Source organism: Carettochelys insculpta, chromosome 4, assembly GCF_033958435.1.
Source record: "Carettochelys insculpta isolate YL-2023 chromosome 4, ASM3395843v1, whole genome shotgun sequence".
NCBI lineage: Eukaryota > Metazoa > Chordata > Testudines > Carettochelyidae > Carettochelys > Carettochelys insculpta.
The window spans coordinates 133,862,073-133,884,091 of NC_134140.1; the positions used below are offsets into that span (position 1 = coordinate 133,862,073).

The following is a 22,019-nucleotide window of genomic DNA, read 5'->3' on the forward strand; positions in this document are numbered from 1 at the left end:
TGCCCCTCCCCTGGGTATCCCTGATCTGGAGCCGGTGGGCCTTCACCACCAGCACCGAGTGGTGGGACCAGCTGGTGCTGGAGGACTGAGACAACAAGCCGTGGCTGAGCAACGTTCAGATGACCTGCCAGACATTCAAAGACCTCTGCCACTGGCTCGCTCCAGTCCTCCAGCACTGGGACACCCAGAGGTGGCCAGCGCTCCTGGTGAAGAAGACGGTGGCCACCGCACTGTGGAGGCTGACCGGCCCTGACAAACTCCAGTCTGTCAGCCACCAATTACAGAAGCACAGAATCATAGGGCCGGAAAGCACCTCAGGAGGTCATCTAGTCCAGCCCCCTGCTTCAAGCAGGATCAACCCCTGCTAAGTCATCCCAGCCAGGACCTTGTCAAGCCAGGACTTAAAAACCGCAAAGGATAGAGAATCCACCACCTCTAATTGGAATATGGCAAGTCCACCACTGGAGCAGTGATGATTGAGGTAAGTCCACTGCCCACCACGGACCCACCCCAGGAAGGGGACTATTGGGCAGAGGGAAGGGGGGCCTCCCAGTCAGGCGTTCATGGATATATCTTCCTTCCCCCACCCCACCCCGCAGGTCATCCAAGCCATCAACAGGGTGCTCCTGCCACGAGTCATGACCCTTGGGGACCTGGATGCTGCTGTCGCTGGGTTCGTGGACCTGGGCTTCCTCAATTGTTTTGAAGCTCCGGACAGGACACATGTGGCAATCAGGGCTCTGGACCGCAGTGGGAGCACCTAGTTTAACAGCAAGGGGTACCACTTGGAGGAACTCCAGGCCCTGGTAGATGTGAGGGGCCGTTTCCTGGACTTGTGTGTGGGGTGTCCGGGCAGGGTCCAAAACACCTGGGTTTTCCAGAATTCATGGCTGGGATGCTGGATGCAGGAGGGCACGTAAGTCCGCCTGTGGGAACTCCTGCCTGGGGACATCAAGATGCCCCACTGCATCGTGGCCAACATCACATATCTGCTGCACCTGTGGCTCATGCGTCTCTATACCAGATGCACCACGCTGGCCCAGGACAACTTTAACGGTCACTTCAACCGTACCAGAGGCACAGTCGACCAGGCGTTTGGGAGGCTGAAGGGAAGATTTCGCAGCCTCCTCACCAGGCTGGAGGTCAGCTTCCCAAACGTCCCTGTGGTCGTTGCCACCTGCTGTGTTCTCCACAGCTTGTGGAGGGCTGGTGGGAGCCCTTTATCCAGGGCTGGGCCACGGGCCTGGGAGCCAACTTAAACAGCCACCTACTGCGCCATGCCGTGAAGCACAGAGGGATGGGGATAGTGTAAACCTTGTGCCAGGCCTTTGCCCAGGGTCTGCCCTTCCCCTCCCAGCCACACTCTGCACTACGTGCCTGCCATCTCTCACATCCCTCAGACTCCCCCCGCCAGCTCTCCCACCAAGCACCAGGGACACAGGTTGGGGCGGGAGCAAGGAACTTTACTATTGGGGGGAATAAACATTTTTGGCAAAACTAAACAGAACAGCTTGTGAAGCTATTTACAGTGCATGGGGGGAATTGTCCACAGGAGAGAGGTGGGAGACTAAGTGGGGGAACTGAACTGGAAGGGGGGCAAGGTGGGGGTAGGTTCAGTCCACGCAAAGGTGTCAGGGGCTGGGAGCCAAGTCAGCCATGGCTGCCCTTACCACCCTGGGTTCGGGGCCCCCTGCAGGGCTGCAAGGGAGCCGGGACCACAGGGAGGTAGGGCTGGGGAAGGGGTGCCACGGGCTCAGCATCTGCAGGGTGTGTGGGGGTGGGGCACGGGGCCTGGGCCTGGGCCAGGTGTGCCCACCTCTGCAAGCAGCCACTGAGCCAGCTCCAGGTGGGTGGAAAGTGACAGGTCTGCCATGCACTGGATGGCTGTCGGAGGGGTGGCTGCAGGGCGGGGGGCAGCTGCATGCAGGGCCGGTTATGGGGGGCAGCCAATGTCTGGGCCACAGAGTCCAAGCTGCCAGCCAGCCACACTCATGTCCCGCTCCATTGCCAGCCAGCCCTGGAACACCCAAGTCATCTCACTCACAACCGCCCAGTTGGTGGCCACCTTCTCGTTCCTCCAGTGTCGTCTGTGGGAGGCCCGGCCACAACTGGGGAGGGATGCAGGCTGGGGCGATGGGGCAGCCTCCCAGCCCCTTGCAGCTGTGGCCGGCTCTGGTGGGATGCAGCACCTTCCCGGTGAGGGACCTCTGGAGACAGAAGGGGACAGGGGAATGGCCCATTAGTGCTGGGTCTGTACGCCGGGGTGGAAGAGGCCCCTTGCTCTGATGGCCCCCACCCCACTCCCCTGCTGCCTGATGGCCTGTGAGCTCCGTGAGATCCCGGGTGCCCTGAGGTTCCTGCCTGACAAGGGTCAGCGTGTGTTCCCTCCCCCACTCCCTGGAGTGTGGGCTGCGGGGCTGTTCTGGGGTGGGGAGGGTTGTCCCCGACCCTGGTGACATCCTGCTCATCCCGAATGTACTGGCTGTGACCTCCCAGGGCCCGGGTGAGGCTTGGCTTGATGAGGCCCTGCGGGTGTCCCAGAAGGGAGGATGATGACCAGGGTCCCATCGCTGGAGCCCTTGTCATTGCCCTGGGTCTCGGTGCACCACTCCCCAAGCTGTGGGCTCCTGAGCCTTGTCTACACGTGCACGCTACTTTGAAGTAGCGGCAATAACTTCAAAATAGCGCCTGTCACGGCTACACGTGTTGGGCGCTATTTCGATGTTAACATCGACGTTAGGCGGCGAGACGTCGAAGCCGCTAACCCCATGAGGGGATGGGAATAGCGCCCTACTTCGACGTTCAACGTCGAAGTAGGGAACGTGTAGTCGTTGCGTGTCCCGCAACTTCAAAATTGCGGGGTCCTCCATGGCGGCCATCAGCTGAGGGGTTGAGAGACGCTCTCTCCAACCCCTGAGCTCGATGGTGGCCGCGTGGAGCGGCCCCTTAAAGGTCCCTGCCCCCTCCGTTCCTGTGCAGGAAGCTGAGAGAGCGTGCAGGCAGCAGCAATAACACGCAGCTAGCCTGCACACTCCTCTGCAGCCACCCACACCCCTACCCGATGTGATGGCTGCCCGGCAGCCCCCCCAGCTCCCCCAGGGGACCCCCCCCCAAGGGAAGCCTGGGTTCCCAGACCAGGAGCCAGGCCAGGAAGCGGCAGCAGGGCCCCTTCTGGACGGAGGCTGAGCTTCGGGACCTGCTGGGGCTCTGGAGCGAGGAGAAGGTGCTCCAAGCAATGGGGAGCAAGAGGTGGAAAGCGGATGCGTTCGCTCGGCTGGCCGAGGGCCTGGCTGCCCGGGGTCACCCTGCCCGCACTCCAGACCATGTCCGGAGTAAAGTGAAGGAACTGCAGCAGGGTTACGCCCGGGCCCAGGATGCGGCCGGTCGATCTGGGGCCACCCCCGTCACTTGTCCCTTTTACAGGGAGCTCAGGGACATCCTGGGCCCCCGGCACACCTCCTCCCCCCTGGCCACGCTTGACACCTTGGCTGAGGAGCCCCAGCAGGCCCCAGAGGTGGAGTCCGGCCTGGAGGCAATCCCAGCCCCCCGGGGGCCCCCCCTGAAGCCCACCCCGGGGCACCAGAGCAGGAGGAGGAGGAGGAGGGGGAACTCCTCCTCCAGTGACGCCGGCCTGCAGATCATCCTGCCGTCCCGGAGCTGCAGCCAGGCGTCCGCCCCCCGGGTGTCCCCCAACCGTGGGAGTGGACTGTCAGGTATGTACCCCCCGGTGCACACCCCCGGGGTTGAGGGGCGGGGGTAATAGATATGGCCAGGGCCCTCCACATGCCCAGATGACCATGGCCCCAAGGACAGCAGTGGCATGTCCCTCACAGGAGTGCATCAGCCCCTTACCCCCTCCAGCATGACAGTGCCATGCCCCATCCCCGGGGCAGGGGGGAGTGGAACCGCTAGGGTCCCCCGGGGGGGAGGGGGTGGGACACCCCGCAGCAGCAGCACCAGCAGCAGCAGCATGTGATGGAGTGGGGGGGAGTGCAAATGCGAGACTCAGGCTAGATATGAGAAACAAGCTGAATAGCTTCCAGTGGCTAAGGATGATCCTGGGGCTACAACTGGCAGGTTACACCTTTGCCCTGAACAAAGAGGAGGGAGGAGCCAAGCTGGGTTTGAATCGGAGGCCGCAGTTAGAGGCTAGGGGAAGGGAGAGCTAGAAGGCTGCCTGCCTGTGGAGGGGAAAAGCTACACCCCAGAGGGGCACCCCTCGGGGTCTTCTCCCCAGGACGGGTTGGAAGGACTGTCTCTGACTGCTGTACTGTCACTTCTGGGAGAAACTGGGCATCTGTTCCCTAATAAACCTCTCCTGTCAGACCCTGCTGAGTGAAGTGAGAGTCACTCCCGCCGGGGGACGGGGTACAGTGCAGGGGGACCCCTGAACCCCATCACAGCAGCATCTCCTGGGGACAGCGATGGGGAACCTGCAGCACAGGGGTGGGGGGGACAAGGGCCACGGCTCGGGGCCCACACTAATGGCTGTCTCCACTCTTCTCCCCACTCCTCCTGTGTTCCGCAGCTGCACCATCGGAAGGACCGGAGAGTGCCGGCAAGATGTCAGTGGTCCCGGAATCCCCTCCGGGACCATCACTCCAGGCCAGCCGCTCGGCGGAGGACCGACTGGCCCCATGACGGGCAAGATGGCAGACCCAGCAGCAGCAGCCGCCGGCAACGGACCCCCAGCTGCTGGCCTTCCACCACCGGCAGTTGGAGGTCGCTGAGCAGTGGCTGCGGGTGGAGCAATGCCACCTCCACCTGCAGGAGCGGGCGCTGGCCTGGCGCTAGGAGGCATGGGGGGCCTACATGCAGACTTTCAACCGCATAGTGGACTACCTGGCACCCCATGCCGCGCCGGCCGCTGCTGTGCCCGCCCTGCATGCTCCACCCGCTGCGCCACCCACTGCTCCAGCCACCGCGCCGTCCGCTGTAGCACCGCCACCCGCCACCAAGGGCCATTCCGCCGAGGGGGGACCTGGGGCCACCTGACACTCGCCGGCCGTATCTACCGGTCCGCCCGGCCCCCAGCCAGCCCCGGCCAGGGCTGCGGCCAAGGCGGGGATCCCGGCCGCCCACCCCCAGTGCTGGACTGTAGGGGCATGGGCCCAGGATGTGCCCCCCGCTTTGTATATATTCCCCCCATTTTTACGTTTTTTTGGGCTGTAAATAGTTTGTATTTATTTGTGACCCCCATTTTCAATGGCTGATCCTTACCGCCCCATGTAAATAGTTCTCCCCTTCCTTGTTATCCCTGTTTTTATTATAATATACATATATATAAGTTAGAATTTCTATAATTAATAAGAGTTCCAGTAAAGATGATTGATTTCACAAACAACTGTCTGCTTTTATTTGTACAAGAAAAGTAGGGGGGGGTGTGCTGTTGGGTGCTCTGTGGTGTGGGCGTAGGGGCAGGGAGTGGTGTGGAGGATGGGGGGGGGCAGTGGGGCACCTGCCAGCGTTCACCCCGTGGCCTCATCGAACTGGTCCCGCAGGGCCTCCTGGATCGGGGTCCCTTTGGGGTCCACCTGGCGACTGGGGGCAGCGGGTGGCTGCACATCAGCCGTGCCGGCCTCCACAGCCCAGCCCTGAAGGAAGGCCTCCCCCTTGCTCTCTACCAGGTTGTGGAGGGCGCTGCACGCACCCACAATCTGGGGGATGTTGGTGGGGTCTGCATCAAGGCGGGTGAGGAGACACCTCCAGCGCCCTTTGAGGCAGCCAAATGAGCACTCCACCACCTGGCGCGCGTTGTTCAGGCACTGGTTGAAGTGCTCCTGGCTGGCAGACAGATGGCCCGTGTATGGGTGCATGAGCCAGGGCCGGAGGGGGTATGCCGCGTCTGCAATGACGCAGAGGGGCATGGTGGTGTCCCCCACAGGGCTCTCCCGCTGGGGGATGTAGGTCCCCACCTCCAGCCGGCGGCACAGGCCCGAGTTCCAGAATACCCGGGCGTCGTGGGTGCAGCCAGGCCAGCCCACATAAATGTCCAGGAATGGCCCCGGCTGTCCACCAAGGCCTGGAGGACCACTAAGTGGTAGCCCTTCCTGTTGATGTAACGGTCTCCACTGTGCTCCGGGGCGCGGATGGGGATGTGAGTCCCATCCAGAGCCCCGAAGCAATTGGGGAAGCCCAGGGTGGCAAAGTCAGCGATGGTGGCATCTGGATCCCCAAGTCTCACGAGCCTGTGGAGAAGCAGGGCGTTGATGGTGCGGACGACCTGCAGGGGAAGCACATGGGGGAGCACCAATGAGGGGTGAGCAGGGAGTGTGTGGCCCTCCCCTGCCAGGGCCCCCCTCCCCTCCCCTCCCCTGCCCTCCCCTGCCAGGGCTGCCTCCCCTCCCCCCGCCCGTGGGTCCTCTTACCTCCATGAGGACAGCCCCAACGGTGGCCTTGCCAATGCCAAACTGCTGGCCCATGGATCGGTAGCTGTCTGGAGTGGACAGCTTCCAGACAGTGATGCCGACCCGTTTCTCCACACCGAGGGCACGCCGCATGGTGGTGTCCTGGTGCCTCAGTGTGGCGGTGAGCCACTGGCATAGCTCCAGAAATGTCTGCCGGCTCATGCGAAAGTTCCTGAGCCAGCAGTCGTCGTCCCACTCTCCGAGCACCAGCCGCTCCCACCAGTCGGTGCTGGTGGGGTAGCTCCGCAGCCAGTGGCGTATGAGGCGGGGGGAGGGTTGGGGTGCTGCAGGGTTGGGGGTTGCATCCTCCTCCCCTGAGGGCAGCTCCTCCTCTGTGGCAAGGAGGTGCTCAGCTGCCTCCTGCATGGCATTGAGCAGGGCGAGCACTGCTCCTGCAGGGGCGGCTGGGTGGACCTCTGGCTGCTGCTGCTGCTGCTGCTGCTGCTGCTGGGGGTCCATCATGACTGCATCGCTCAAGGTGTGCGTGCCTATGGCTCTGCAGACCACGTGCTGTGCAGGCTGAGTGTGTCTGGGAGGGGCCCTTTAAGGGAGCGGCTAGCTGTTGCCCCAGAAGCTCTAGTCCGCCCTGTGACCCTGTCTGCAGCTGTTCCTGGCACCCTTATTTCGATGTGTGCTACTTTGGCGTGTAGACGTTCCCTTGCAGCGCCTATTTCGATGTGGTGCTGCCCAACGTCGACATTGAACGTCGACGTTGCCAGCCCTGGAGGACGTGTAGATGTTATTCATCGAAATAGCCTATTTTGATGTCGCTACGTTGAAATAAGCTACTTCGATGTAGGGTTCACGTGTAGACGTAGCTATGGTGCCTCATCCTTGCTGCCCGCAGTGGGGGAGAGACCAGAGGTGTTCACCAGATGCTCTGGGGTGGCCGTCTCCTTTGGCCCCAGGAGCCTGTGCAGCTCCTGGTAGTGGGGGCAGTGGATGGGCCATGCCCCCAACCAGCTGGCAGCATTGCAGGCGTTGATGTAGATCTGGCAGAGTTCTTCACTTTTATCCACATGCTGCTGCCATTGAGGCCGTGATAGTCTCCAGTGGTAAGCCCTCTGGCCAGCCGGTCAAAGGCCTCGGCATTCCTCTGCTGGGTGCCAGTTTGCCGAAACCCTTCCTTCCCCCCTCACAGAGCGAGAAGGTCTTTCAGCTCATCCTCAGTCCATGAGGGTCCCCTCCTGGTGCACCATCTCAGCTTCCTGCCTGGGGTTGCCAGGGAGCTGGTTTCCTTAAGATGGTCAGCAGGGACCATAGAGCCCTGCCTTGGCTGGCCCGACTGTCTCTGTTCTCCAGAGGGGGCCACCTCCTTGGTAGACACTTTACTTCAAAGTTAACTTCAAAGTTATTTATCAAATAACTTGTCAAATAAGGATCTCATTGATTCAAAACTCTTCAGGATGACAACAATCCCTTGTTTGGAGCACCACTGGAAATTAAATGCCAAATATACTACCTAAAGATAGCTACTCCTGTGATATCAGTCTAGTATTCCTTTGGGACTAAAATTGGAACTGCTCTATGGAAGTCAAATCATCTGCGATGATTTGCACCTGCAGAAAATTTGCATCTGCAGAAAATTCCTAAAATTTTTGTACGCTACCTGCAAGGCAAATTCTCTGAGAACCACAAGTGCACCATGCAGATTATTTTATATGTCAAAACCAAACAGAGCACACAATTATCTGTAGTAAATGGGAGGTCACATGGGAGGTCGATGCCCATGTGGGTCATAATGGGCTTCAACTATAACCAAAAGTCTGAATACAGATCTCAGCTCAGACATACTGGGTTAGGGTATTTAGTTTCCTAAGTTGCATTGATTTCCATAACCATTTTCATTGATTTTTGGGCTTGTTTAGTTTACAGAAGAGATGAGTGAGAAGTGATTTAATAGCAGACTGCAACTTCCTGAAGGGGAGCTCTAAAGAGAATGGTGAGAAACTATTCTCAGTGGTGTCAGATGGCAGAACAAGGAGCAATGGTCTCAAGTTACAGAGGGAGAGGTGTAGACTAGATATTAGGAAAAGACTACTTCACAAAGAGAGTGGTGAAGCACTGGAATGCATTGCCTGGAGACGTGGTGGATTCTCCATTCCTAGAGATTTTAAAGTCCCAGCTTGACGTGGTCCTGGCTGGGATGACTTAGTAGGGGTTGATCCTGCTTGAAGCAGGGGGCTGGATTTGACCTCGTAAGGTCCCTTCCAGCCCTAGGATTCTATGAACTCTGTGTAGCTGCACCTTAGTAGTTAAATTCTACAGCAATCCATGGCTAAGGCATCAGATTCCATGATAGAACTTTTAACCACTGGCAGTCACTGAAGATCCCTACTTATATGTAACCACTAATCTCCACTGAGTGTGGGATTCTCATGCATAATAGAACATCTACCCTGAAATGTTTGGAAGTGATTATTATGATGATCCTCATTCATGGCTCAAGTGCTGATGGGGTCACAGCTGGAGAGCCTGCAGGGAGATATGCACAGTGCAACATCTTTTTAATACTCTTTGAAAAAGAGAAAAAGAAGACCAAATCAGTTAAAGCTCAGTCAAATGCATAAAAAATGAAGATGAATTAGAATGGCTTTTTCTTTGCACTGATCTTTTCATCAATTGTAGCTGATTACTGACAGCACAGCGTGTGCCCTAGGCAAGGACTGTATGGGAAATCGGTAATGAAGAGATACTTGTCACATGTTCAATTTGTCATTCCCACTAGTTGTTTATCTGCTTTCAAGGCTGGATCCTCAGGTGGTGTAAGATGGCATAACTCTACTTAAACAAATTACTGCTAACTGAGGATCTGGCTGTCTGATGTTAATAAATAGTGTGGTGTTTTGCAAAGAGTGTACAAATTACAAGCCACCTCTTTAAATCATAACGGGTTTCCTGATTCTTCTTGTGGGGCATGATCAAAGTCAATTTGCAAAAAGCCATCCTGAAGCAAGGTGGGGTGAGTTGTGGCTGTACAGAGCAGACTGCTTTTTCTCTCTCTGTTTTTGGTTGTTGTATGTTCAGATTCCAGGTTCTAAGAAATAAAGTTGTGTCACATTTCCACCTTGCAGTAAAATGATTGTTTTAATTCATCCAACTTTTGATATCTTTGTTCTGAATAGCTCTTCACTCCTTAAACTGTTCATTGTATAACAGTCCAGTCCCTACCTGTTCCCTTCTCAAAGGGCCAGACTCAGATACCCTTTCTTAGAGTGAGTAGTATCTTACTCCTCAAGTAGTCACTTTGGTTTGATCTTTGTGGAAGGGACTGTCCCATCAGAAATAGCAACTTTCCTCCTCCATAGTTGAAATTTATGACAGATTTGTTTATAGCAGTTACTAGTCATGTGGGACTAATCCAAGTATAATCCCATAACCTACATGGGCAAAGAGGGTTAGTGTACAAATAAAAAAGAGAAAGTCACTGTAGATGTGGAAGGACATTGGCTGAAGAAGCAGCAGGCAAGCTGAAATGACCATTTGTGATATGAAAGTGCTTTATTATTTGCCCCCCTAAACTGGGAGAAGGATAAAAATTAATGTGCTCCTGTCTGTTTCTTTTTTAGGTACCTCCATCTTCCACCCTCCTCGATGTAAAACATAAATTTCACAAAGCATGTAAGTACTCTGTATTCCTGGCTGGAGGCGTACTCAGGGGGCCTTCATGCTTGGAAAAGTTTGTCAAATTAACTGTTTTATGATATTTCACACCAGGGTTTAGTCTGGCCTGACAGCTGTTGTGGAGTAATAGGGACACTGTGAAAGGGCTATCGAGTCCCAGAGCTGTAGCAGGGGGATGTAAAATATGTCTGCCCCCTAACAAGGGGGAAGATCTCTCTGGTCTTGATATTACAGTGGAAACTACAGGTCACAAAAGACATTAGGTCCTGCAGTATATTGGGTGCTGCACAACATATAGTGACTGAGGCTGTGTCTGCACTATGAGATAAATTCTAATTTCAATTACTATTAACTTGATTTATTGAGTTGAATACCGATTACAAAATATCAATATTATGGGATGGGTATAGCATCAATTTCGAATTTAAAATCTCAAATCAAAGCTAGTGTGGAAGCACCATGTCCTTAATTTGAATTTGTTAGCCTCCAGAAGTGCCCCGTATGTATCCCACAAGACTGTGTGGTGGCCCTCCAAGTATGGCAGTTTCATTCTGCACTGCTGTCGTGCGTGCAGGAAGGTCAAAGTAAGCCCGCAAAGTTTTGATTGCATTTGAAATGGAATAAAAATTTAAATTGGGATTTAGCGGCCCAGCTCTGCAAATATAAAGGGCATCCATTGTGAAAAAAATCCCGTTGCCCATTGTGCTGCAGCACATCAGTAACCATTACACCGCATCGGTAGCAATTTTCAGTAGCCCTGTGCTGCAATCATAAGCACTCAGGGTAGTGATCCGACTAGCACTTCTCAGGCTCGCAAGAGAGCCCCGGCTTGGACCCACCAGGAGATTCTGGATCTCATTGCCATTTGGGGCGGCCAATCGGTTGTGAAAGACTTCAGATGGCCAAGAGAATTGAGGCCATCTATGATCAGATGGCCACTCAAGGCTGCTCCTGGGAATATATCCAATGCTGGGTGAAGGTTAAAGAACTCCATCAGGCCCATCAAAAAGTCCGGGAAGCCAACCAGCGGTCAGGGCAGCTCCATGGACCTGCCACTGTTATCAACAGCTGCAAGTGCTGAAGGGGAGCGACCCCACCACAGAACCTGGACTGAATTATGACGCTTGTGGAGGCCCTGGTATGGAGTTCAGGATGAGCCTGGGTGAGCAGGGTGGCCCGGAGGAAGAGGGAAATGGAGAGGAGAAAAGGAGCAATGAGCCTAGGACAGAGAAAGTTGTTCCAGGCAGCCCAGAGCTCTTCACCATCGACCTGGAACTGGTTCCGTCCATAGCATTCCCCTTCACAGCAGTCCCGTCCATGTTGGTCACTTCCACGCCAGTCCCAGCACTCCCCAGAGCAAGTGGTTTGAGTGAGTATTTATTCTGCATGCTAAAAGCGGTTTGGTGATGGATATTACTATAGGGTTGTGTATAGGTACAGGTTTGCTAGCTGTGCTTCTGTGCCCCTAAGAACAGCGTGTTAATGTTTCTTGGGGTGGAGAGCGCTTCTCCTTTTTGCAGATCTCCTCGAAGGCCTCATCCAGGCACTCTTATATTTTTTCCACCAGGTCCTTGGGCAGGCCTGACTTGTTGCTGCTTCCACAGTAGCACACCTTGCCATGCCAGGCAACCAGGCCGTGATCTGATATCATGGCACCACACAGCATTTTAGCAAATTTTCCAGGTTTTTGTCACAGCAGGAGAAGCTGCTCTTTCTCCATATCTATTAGTTTTAGGAGGATGACGTCTTCTTTGGCAACCTGTAGAAGCACGCGAATTTGCATCCGTTATTATTATCATTATTATTATTATTATTTTAAACATGCTTCCTGCCCCTTTACATTGGCCTGCAGCAGCTGGCAGGCACTCTGTTCCCCACCACACAACACGGTTTGCAGGCCTTGTGGTGGTTCCACCCCTCCCATGTCCCTTTCCCCCAACATTTCTTTTCCACCGTTTCTTTGCATTTTCTAGGACTACCCAGCGCCATGTGGCTGCCGGGTTTTGCTGGGCATTTCCCCTTCCATGTTGCTTTCCAAGCACCATTTCTTTCCAGTTTTCAAGAATCCTCTGCAATCCATCGGAGATTTCTCTGTGGTGCTTTCCCTTTCCCATGTCACTTTTCATCCGCCTTTCTTTGGATTATTTCCTTTTCTTTACATTATTTTCATTGTACATCAAAATCCCACACACAGCCATCCATTTTTCACTGCCGCAAGACACGCAGCCAGGACACCTGGCAGCTGCTGCTGCTTTGCAGACCTTTCCGTTCCTACCAAAAGAGGACAATTGCTTATAATTTACCATGCCCACAAAGCAGTGTGCTGGATAAGTGATGGCAAGTGAGGTATTGTGAAATGCATGCTTACTGTCCCATACTTAATAACCCATGTACCCTACAAAAGCATACTTTCAGTGATAGTACACAGAAAGACCCATTCGTTGCACTTCAAAGCACATTGTGTGAATTGTATCTTAATTTTGACCTTCCTTATCCGGACCCAGTGCCCAGCATTGCAGAGAAAACCAGAAGATGCAAGAAATGCAAACAAGATCTGATCCTGCAGCACATGGAAAACGCTGAGGCAGAGCACAAGAATTTGACAGAGGACACTGCTCAGGGGCGTTACAGTATAGCTGAGTGGCGTCAGAGTTAACTAAACTTTAATGAGAGAATGCTTGACCTCCAACAGCAGCAATTGTCAGAAATGAATGAGGCCACAGCAAAGCAGACCGAGGTCTCAGTGAAGCAGACCAAGGTCGTGGCAAAGCTCATAAAGGCCAATACCAAGCAGACAGAAATCCTGCGTTCCCTGCTTCAGCTGCAGAGACGCTTCCAACCCAACAGGGCAGCAGCTGGCCGTAGTCCCCTGAGGAGAGGTTGCCCACCTCGCATTGTTGTGGTCCCCACATATGGTGAGGAAGGGTAAGGCTACCCCAGTGCTCCAGCCCCTTGGGCCACTGCAAAAGGCTCTTCAAGGACCCTTGAGAAGTCTTCTTTTCCCAGCCACTTAAACCTCTCCTCCCACAAAAATAAAATCATTCCCTTGAGCTCGGTGTGCTTTCTTGTCCTGCAGGAGTGTGTGTGGGGGGGGGGGGGGGGAACACAAATCAAACAGGCGGGCGAGGAAAGAGGGAGTGCTGCTGAAGGCACGGTTGGCCAGTGAAACTCCCTTGTCTGCAGCACACACATAGCTGAAGGAATCGAGGGGGGTTTGGGGAGGGAGGGCGCTGAAGGCACAGCTGCCTGCCACATGCATTCTATTTACTGCAACTTCACCCTCTCCCACCAAGGAAAAGCATTCATGCATTATGACACGGTATGGTTTGTTGGCATTGTGGCAGAGAAATACATAGGTAGCACGTGTGTTACAGATCAGTCATAAATCTGTTTTTTTAAAGTGGCCCTTATTGCTGCAGCCTGAGTGTGGCTACTGGTGGATGACAGTGGAGATGGCTGCAACTAAGCCCTGCCTATTGCCTCCACTTCAGAATTCCAGACGGACAGGAAAGTCTCCTGCTTTGATTCGCATATGTTGTGTGAAATAGCGCACGCTGTAATAACGGTGGTGACATTAGCTTCAGAAATGTCCAAACAGGTCAAAAAACATCTGAACCTCGCTTTTAAAGGTCCAAAGGCACATTCCACGATCATTCTGCACCTGCTCAGTCTGTGATTGAAGTTTTCCTTGCTGGGGTCCAGTGTAGGGTTTCATCAGGCAGGGAAGCAGAGGGTAAGCTTTGTTGCCCAGTATAACAACGGGCATTCCACATCACCAATCTTGACTTTCTGATCAAGGAAAAAAGTCCCATCCAGGAGCTTTGGGTACAGTCCCGATTTTTGGAATATGCACACATCATGAACCCTCCCTGACCATCCAACACTGATATTGGTAAAACGAGTTTTGTGATCTACCAATCCCTACATGGCCAGGGAGAAGTACCATTTTGATTAATGTACTCTGAGGCCAAGTGGGTTGGTGCCATGAGGGGAATGTGCGTGCCATCTATTGCCCCACAGCAGTTAGGAAAGCCCTGGGCAGCAAAGCCATCCACTATGCCCTGTACATCTCCCAGGGTCAAAGTCTTCCAGAGGAGACACTGAGAGATTGCATGGGCCACCTCCATCACCACAGACCCCTCTGTAGATCTGCCCAACCCAAACTGACTTTCCACTGACCAATAACTGTTGGGGGCTGCAAACTTCCACAGTGCAATTGCCACATGTTTCTGATCTGTTAAAGCCTGCCTCATTTTTATGTTGTTGTGCTTCAGGGCAGGCATTAGCATATCACAAATTCCATGAAGGTAGACTTGCACATGCAAAGATTCTGCACTCACAGCTGATCGTCCCAGGACTCCAAAACAATGTGATCCCACCAGTGTGTGCCAGTCTCTTGAGTCCAAAACTGATGCTTCACTGTCAGCAATGCAATTAAGGCAGCCAGCAGCTCTGAGTTCTTGGATTGCAGCTGGGAGATTTGCTTTTCTAAACCATTCTTATCGTCGTCATCATCATCAGCAGCAGCAGCACCTGTAAGATAGCCAAACGTTATTGAGCTTTGGAATCGAAGGACAAATTGTGTGACAGTCACTGTGGTTGCTGAAATGATCTGTGATATGAGCTGGAGTGTTCTTGGATCCATGCTTGCACTGGAATGCTGCAGAAGGAAATGGATGATCTCCAGTTCTTTTGTCGCATACTCAGTGATGCAGTGAATTCTGGGACAGTGCTTGGAATTCTGGGCTTCCAACATGAAACAATCACAGGCAAGCAATGCTAAGGCACTGTGCGATAGGTGCCCACAATGCAGTGCTCATGCTGTCAAACTTGCACGGGGCAATGGGGATGCAGGGATTTGACATGGAAAAGAGGTGGGTCAGATTTCAAGAAGCTCTGTGGACACTTTATTCAAATTCATAATATTGTGGTTAAATATGCAAATTTATTAAATATCGAATTTATCTCATAGTAGAGACGCAGCCTGACTGTCTTGCCACTCTAAACTACGATCTCCAAGAAGAAAGTACATAGAATGGATACGGAGTCTTTTACTGAAACATCTCCATCACAAAATGCCAATGCGTCTAAATCACAACTTGTTGCAGACAAACGCCAGATTCAGTTTTGATGAACCCTTTGTTGGGAATGCCTCAGATACCAGCTTCTGTCTCTGGGTTGGACCAGCAATTGGGAGGGAGCTGCAACCCACCTCCAAAATAGTTAATGGCCGCAGGGTTGAGACACTTGTCCGGGAGGTAGGGGGGTACTATTCAGGTCTGTGCAACACCTCATGAGGGCGAAGACTGAAATGTGTCCTTTCTGCTTCCCGGATGAGTGTTCCAACACCTGAGATTATTGGCTGTTTGAGGTGGGGGACACATACACTCTTGTTTCTGTGGATATTGCAAGGCTTTGGTTTCATCCTGATGCTCAACAAAACCAAATGGCAAAACCTCAATCTGTCATGATATGGAATTCTTGTTTTTTATTTTTTTGGACAGATCTCTGGTAGCATTGTCCCCATTTTACAGATGGGAAGGCAAGGCACAGAGATATTGATTTGCTCCAGGTCATACTGTAAATCTGTTGCAGGACAGAATTAACCCCTCACTATCTAGTTCCTTTAACCACTGAACAATCCTTCCTCTCTTCTAGAATTGCCCTTGCAGGTTTTTTTTCCAGTTAGCTGCGTATGAAACAATAGATTCAGATTATCTGTAGATTATAGAATTGGTGCCAAGGCCTGGGCAAAGAACAGAGTAATCTTTTTTGTACTTCCCCCCTCCCTCCGTATGCACCCATAAAAAAGAGTGGTGACAGTGCAGCACTGGGAAATCGGAGCTGCTGGGTGATCTAGAGCAAATCACTTCACTGCCTGGTACCTCAGTTTCCCCATCGATCAAATGGAAATAATGATATTGCTCTGCTTTGGGAAGCGTTTTTAAGAGGAATGCTACCTGAGTTGTACCCTTTTCTTTGGGCTCATTGGCTGTGTCTACACTAGCCCCAAACTTCGAAATGGCCACGCAAATGGCCATTTCGAAGTTTACTAATGAAGCGCTGAAATACATATTCAGCGCCTCATTAGCATGCGGGCAGCCGCGGCACTTCGAAATTGAAGTGGCTCACCGCCGCGCGGCTCGTTCAGACGGGGCTCCTTTTCGAAAGGACCCCGCCTACTTCGAAGTCCCCTTATTCTTATGAGCAGAAAAAAACATATGAGCAGATAGGAACAAGGGGACTTCGAAGTAGGCGGGGTCCTTTTGAAAAGGTGCCCTGTCTGAACGAGCCACGCAGCGGCGAGCCACGTCAATTTCAAAGTGCCGTGGCCTCCCGCATGCTAATGAGGCACTGAATATGTATTTCAGCACTTCATTAGTAAACTTCGAAATGGCCATTTGCATGGCCATTTTGAAGTTTTTGGCTAGTGTAGACACGGCCATTATGATTAGTGGATTGTAGCAAAATCAAACATTGATCATTAGCGTATCTTAATACATTTTTATCTTGTGCAGTAATTCCCAAACTCTCTTCTGCCAAGTACCCCTTTGGTATCTGACTAAATGTCATGAACCCCTTTCACTTCCTGCACTACTGGACTATTATGTCCTCATGACATCTTCCGTTTGGTATCTGGGAGATCATGCTGTGGTCTCAAAAGTGCAGAGGGCAGACCCCCTTTCCTGACTTGTAGAAGATGCTCCAGGGATCCCAGTGGGCCTAGTGTGTTCATTTTATTAAGCTTTGTTTATTCCCTTTGATATGAAGTGTGGTTAATTAAAAACTGGGCCATTGAGAGCGGGCTAACCTTTGGAGACTGATGTCCTTGACGTTCTCCCTTTAACTTTATTATTTTGCAGAGTTGGTTAGAGTTGGGAAAGGTTCCTGAGGGACTATATAGTGTGAAATGTAGTAACTCTTCAAGGGCCCAGCCACTAGAACAGGTAGTGAAATGGAGAAGCTCTCCAGCATACTGATGGAGGGAAGGATTTCAAGGTTACGGGCAAAAAATTGCAGAGGAGAATGGTTGTCTAAGGCTATGGCTACACTAAAAGATAAAATCAAATTTAAAGCAGTTAGCTCAACATTAAAATATCACTGTCTTCACCGTAAATGCCATTAGCTTGATTTAGTCTGCCCTAATTTAGATGACAAAATATCGATATTATCAGACAGGTATAACACCAATCTTGAGTTTAAAATGTCGAATAAAGGCTAGTGTGGAAGCGCTGTGTCTTTCATTTGAATTTGTTAGCCTCCACAAGTATGTATCCCACAGAGTATGTGCTGCACCCGGCTCCCAGCTCACCGCTACTAGCAGGAGCTGGGAAATTGATCAGGGCTGCTGCGCTGTAAGTTTCCCATGTCCTCCAAGCTGCAGGAACCCGGGAAACTGACAGCGCTGGTGCACTTGATTCCCAGATCCACACTATTTGGGGCAGCTGGGAAACTAACCAGGGCTGCTGTACCTGGTTCCAAATGCGGCGCAGAGGGAACTGTGGGATAGGTTCCCAAAATGCACTGTTTGGAATTTCAGGATGGAAGCCATATGTCGAAATTGTTGGGAGCCTGGGGCAAGTGAGGATACTCAAAATCGAGTTCAAAAAACAGCCGTTGTAAAACTGATTTCAATAACTTTGAATTTGTCTTGTAGTGTAGACATAGCCTAAGCAAGAGAGTAGAATACAGGGACCTGCCAGATCAGAAAACACTTTTGCCCTCAAGAGCCAGCTGGAAGGCAGGTCTGTAACCTTTGTAGAGAGAACAGTCTGAGGTGATTGGGCACATGCAAATGAGATACGGATTGGGCTGGAGGCAGCAGCCTGGGAGCTGGCAGAAGAGGGAGGGTTGGATAGAAGGCATCAGGTGTGGTGGGGCTAGAAGGCCAGGGGCTGGAGAGAGTCAGTCCATGTTGCTGGCAGGGGACCAGCCAGAGCTGCAGCAGGAATAGAGGGGTCACTATTGTACCATGGTAACCTTAACATCCTTGGGCTGAACTGCCTTGAGGCTCTGGGTTGCAAATTTCCCCCTTTGTCCCTTAGTGGTACCAATCAAAGCAGTCAAGGCGAGGGTGTCTGCCCCTTTTATTTCGGGGGGCTCTGGTAAACTAATCTCTCACTTGGCTGAAGTGTTCTTGGGAGCCTACCCAGAGCTGGAGTCCCTACAGCCCAATACACGGTGCATGTACAGCACCTGACTCTGAGCTTCTGGTACACACGTCCCCTGCCAGGCAGGCGGAGGGAAGTGGGGTTAGCTCCCATACAAAACAGGAGGTAAAGTGATACTTTGGCAGGTGCATGTGTAACTTGTGTGTGCTCAGGAGAGATGCCTCAGAGAAAGGTGTCTTTTAGCTCCAGCACTAGAGGCTTATCTGTGAAACTCAAGTGGTGCCAGGTTTGGGCCCAGGGTCTGTCTGCATTCTTCTTGATCTAAGAAGTATTACTAGAGTGAATTCAGCAGAGTGAAAAACAAATGCATGGGCCAAAATCCTCACGCCCTTGCTCCGCGACCTCAGGCTTTTGTCACCTGAGATAAAAGGTGGTAAAAGAGAGCTCTTCGAGTAAGATGTCTATAGAGGTGGCTACTTAGTAGCTGTAGTGCCAGGAGACAGAATCAGCCCTAGGCTTCATAGAACCAAGAAAACGTGTTTCTGTGTATTGCAAATGTGTATTGCAAATGACTTCCTCTGTGCAGATGTGTATGGGGGTTGCTCCTTGGAGGAGATCTCCTTCAGGGCCTGTTTGAACGCCCCTGGAAGCCCTAGACTTCACTGAGCTTTCCATCAGCGCTTTAACGCATGGCACTGTTTGGCACTGTATGGTCTCTGTGGCTGTGTCTACACGTGCCCCAAACTTCGAAATGGCCATGCAAATGGCCATTTCGAAGTTTACTAATGAAGCGCTGAAATGCATATTCAGCGCTTCATTAGCATGCGGGCGGCAGCGGCGCTTCGAAATTGACGAGCCTTGCCGCCGCGCGGCGCGGCCAGACGGGGCTCCTTTTCGAAAGGACGCCACCTTCTTCGAAGTCCCCTTATTCCCATGAGCTCACGGGAATAAGGGGACTTCGAAGTAGGTGGCGTGCTTTCGAAAAGGAGCCCCGTCTGGATGCGCCGCGCGGCGGCAAGGCTCGTCAATTTCGAAGCGCCGCTGCCGCCCGCATGCTAATGAAGCGCTGAATATGCATGTCAGTGCTTCATTAGTAAACTTCGAAATGGCCATTTGCATGGCCATTTCGAAGTTTGGGGCACGTGTAGACGTAGCCTGTGGCTCCTCAGCAGATGGTGGCAAAACCACACCCACAGAGGTAGGAGTTCACAAGGTCCTTTTCCAGCAGCTCCGTGGGCTTGTACCCCGCCTCCGCTGCCTGCTTTCTGAACATCAAGGGCTGTCTGCCAGCTCAGCTCCCACAAAGGCATCCCTCAGCTGTGCTCAGCTCTGCAAGAAGCCAGAGTGCGGGAAATGATGACTGCTTGGAAGAGGAGCAGCTCATTTAAAACCTGCTGGTTCCAGCTTGCACACAATCCTGGGTCAGATTTACAAAAGGGGAGGCTGGGGGTGTGGGAGGGGTACATGAAACCTTCTCTACCAGCTGCTGCAGTAATGCCAGCCCCTGGGCTCAAGAACTGAGCCAGGCGCAGCCAAAATCACGACATCAGCTTTGCAAAAAGAGACAGTAAAAGTCACAAACTTGGGATCTGTTCATTATGTGTTTGGGATTTCACCCCGTAAGTTTCACACCTGCGAGGCTGACTGTGGCTGGGGCTGGTCAGGAAGATGTTTGTGTAGGGGACACACCCGCCGGATAGCTCTCTGCAACCCAGAGCCTGAGAACCATGCGCTTGTGTAGGGCAGCTAGAATCCCACTCATGTGGTCGGTTGACTGTAGGGCCAACATCCTCATCATTCCTGGTGCAGATTTACAGACCCTTTTGGCTTGCCAGGGCCGCCAACAGGGTGAGAAAAGGAGGCACTTGCTCCGGGGCCCAGTGATTTAAAAGGACCTGGAAATCCAAGTCACTGCCCCATCTACTGTTGCAGCAGCAGCCAGAGCTCCAGGAACTTTATGTTGCTGCTGGAGCCAGATACAGTACAGTCTGCACACTGCTGAGGGCTGGCTGGTCCTAGCCCTGCCCCTTCCACCAAAGCACCCATCCCATCTGGGGGGCTGGAGCTGAGTTCTGCCCCTGCCCTCCACACACACACACACACACATTGTCCAGAGCCCAGTGCCACCAGTCCTGCGGTTTGCAGTTGCTTCTACCCCTTAGTTTGAAGAAGATTGCCTCCATCCACCTCTGGGTAACTCAGCTGGAAACAAGCCATGGAGTGTGCTCAGCTGGGAGTGAAGAAATGCAGCAAGCGGATGTGGGCAAATTATTCATTCTTCTTGGCTGACCTTGTGCATGGGAATGGTCAGACTAGGAGACTTTCTAAGGTTTTTGTGCCATTGTTTTTTAATTTCCCCACTTGCTGTTAGACACAGATCATAAATACTAATAGAAAACTATTACGATGCATTTCTCTGCTACATTGAGGAAACAACATTTAAGCTCTGTACTAGAGTTCCTCACAAGGGTCTTGCTGTCTTTGCTGAGACAACTGTATTTCCTGAGCAGGTTTTAACGAACACTTGGAGGTCTTTGCTATTATTATGGTAGTGTCTTTAGGCCCAAATTAAGAATGGGCCCCCATTGCTCTGTGTTTTGGAGAGGATTTAGGTAAAGCCAGAGACAGCCCATGCCACAAACAATATACACACTAAATGGTAGGACAGATAAATGCACCGATATCTTCATGCCTATTTTACAAGGGATAGCAAGGCCCAGATATACTTAGCATTACAGGAGCACAGCTAATGTGCTGCTGGTGGGCCAGTGAAGTGCCATGGTATAGATGCTTCCCACCCTACCGGGAGGATATGTGTGTGTCTGAGAATGTTGTTAATCCAGCTCTCTGACAGGTGGACCTAAGATTTAGCTGCATCTATGGCAGGGGTCAGTGTGGATTAATTACAGCACTCAGGGCAGGACACTTTTCACAGCCTTGAGTCATGTAGCTAAACCAATCTAACGTCCAACTGCACAGCAGTCTGTGAGGGGGTGGGGCTCAGAAATCACCCTCCCCTCTGCATGGGTGGTTGGCTAGCATAGGTGAAAACCCTGGCCCCTGATAATAGTACAGGTTGAACCTATCTAATCCAGCACCCTGGGGACCTGACCAGTGCCGGAAGAAAGAATTTGCCAGAGCACCGGAGATCAAAATTGTCTAGCACTGGATTCTTAGAAGACATTGAGGGTTAAATTACAGCTAAATAACAGCACTGAACACTGAGAGCCAGGACCGGAGTCTGGGAACAACCTTTTAGGGGCTCTGGAAAACTTGGTCACACCCATGATAAATGGTCATCCGGCTAACTAAACTTATGCCAGATTATGGATATCGCTGGACAAGAGAGTTCTGGATTAGCATTTCACCCTGTATTTGGCTGTAATGGCGTCACTTCCTAGGCGCCAATTTCATTCTTATTCATTTTATGGGGATCCTAGAGGGATACTGAGGTTTTGTGGAGCCCCTTGAGTGGCTAAGCCCCTGAAAGTGCGTCAGTGCCAAAGCGGTTCATTCACAGATGACCAGACTGCCTGCTAGCGGGGAACGGAGTGCATAACACCCTGTGACCACCTGGCCTGTTCTGTTTTGCATTCATCCTCCCTGCGGTAAATGTGAGCTGACCTCTTGGTTCAGATCTGGACACTTCTGCACAAGCGTTTCTGTATCCGCGACAAGTGCCTGTCTGCTGGCCTAGGCACGTGTTAGGTGAACTGGTAGGTCATGCGTCTGAATGACTGACAGTCACCTGGAGTTTGTGGAATTTACCTAATAAATAAACTCCAGAACTGGAAGGTGTTACTATTGAGCTCACTTTTTTTAAAATCTAGATTGAATTATTAATTCTGAGATTCTCAGATGTTTAGCTTGTGCTTGC

General features: G+C 52.2%; 1 protein-coding gene across 8 annotated transcripts in view; it reads left to right on the forward strand.

Annotated features, from left to right (window-relative positions):
- TECRL (trans-2,3-enoyl-CoA reductase like) overlaps positions 1–22,019 on the forward strand; it is a 119,942-nt gene that overhangs the window by 18,089 nt on the left and 79,834 nt on the right. For all 8 annotated transcript variants that reach the window (XR_012645495.1, XM_074993908.1, XM_074993907.1 and 5 more), the window contains exon 2: positions 9,977–10,028. Coding sequence is in view for 7 of the 8 variants with exons in the window: in XM_074993908.1 (XP_074850009.1) it covers positions 9,977–10,028 (52 nt within the window). In the remaining variant the exon portion in view is untranslated. The remainder of the gene's footprint in view (positions 1–9,976; positions 10,029–22,019) is intronic.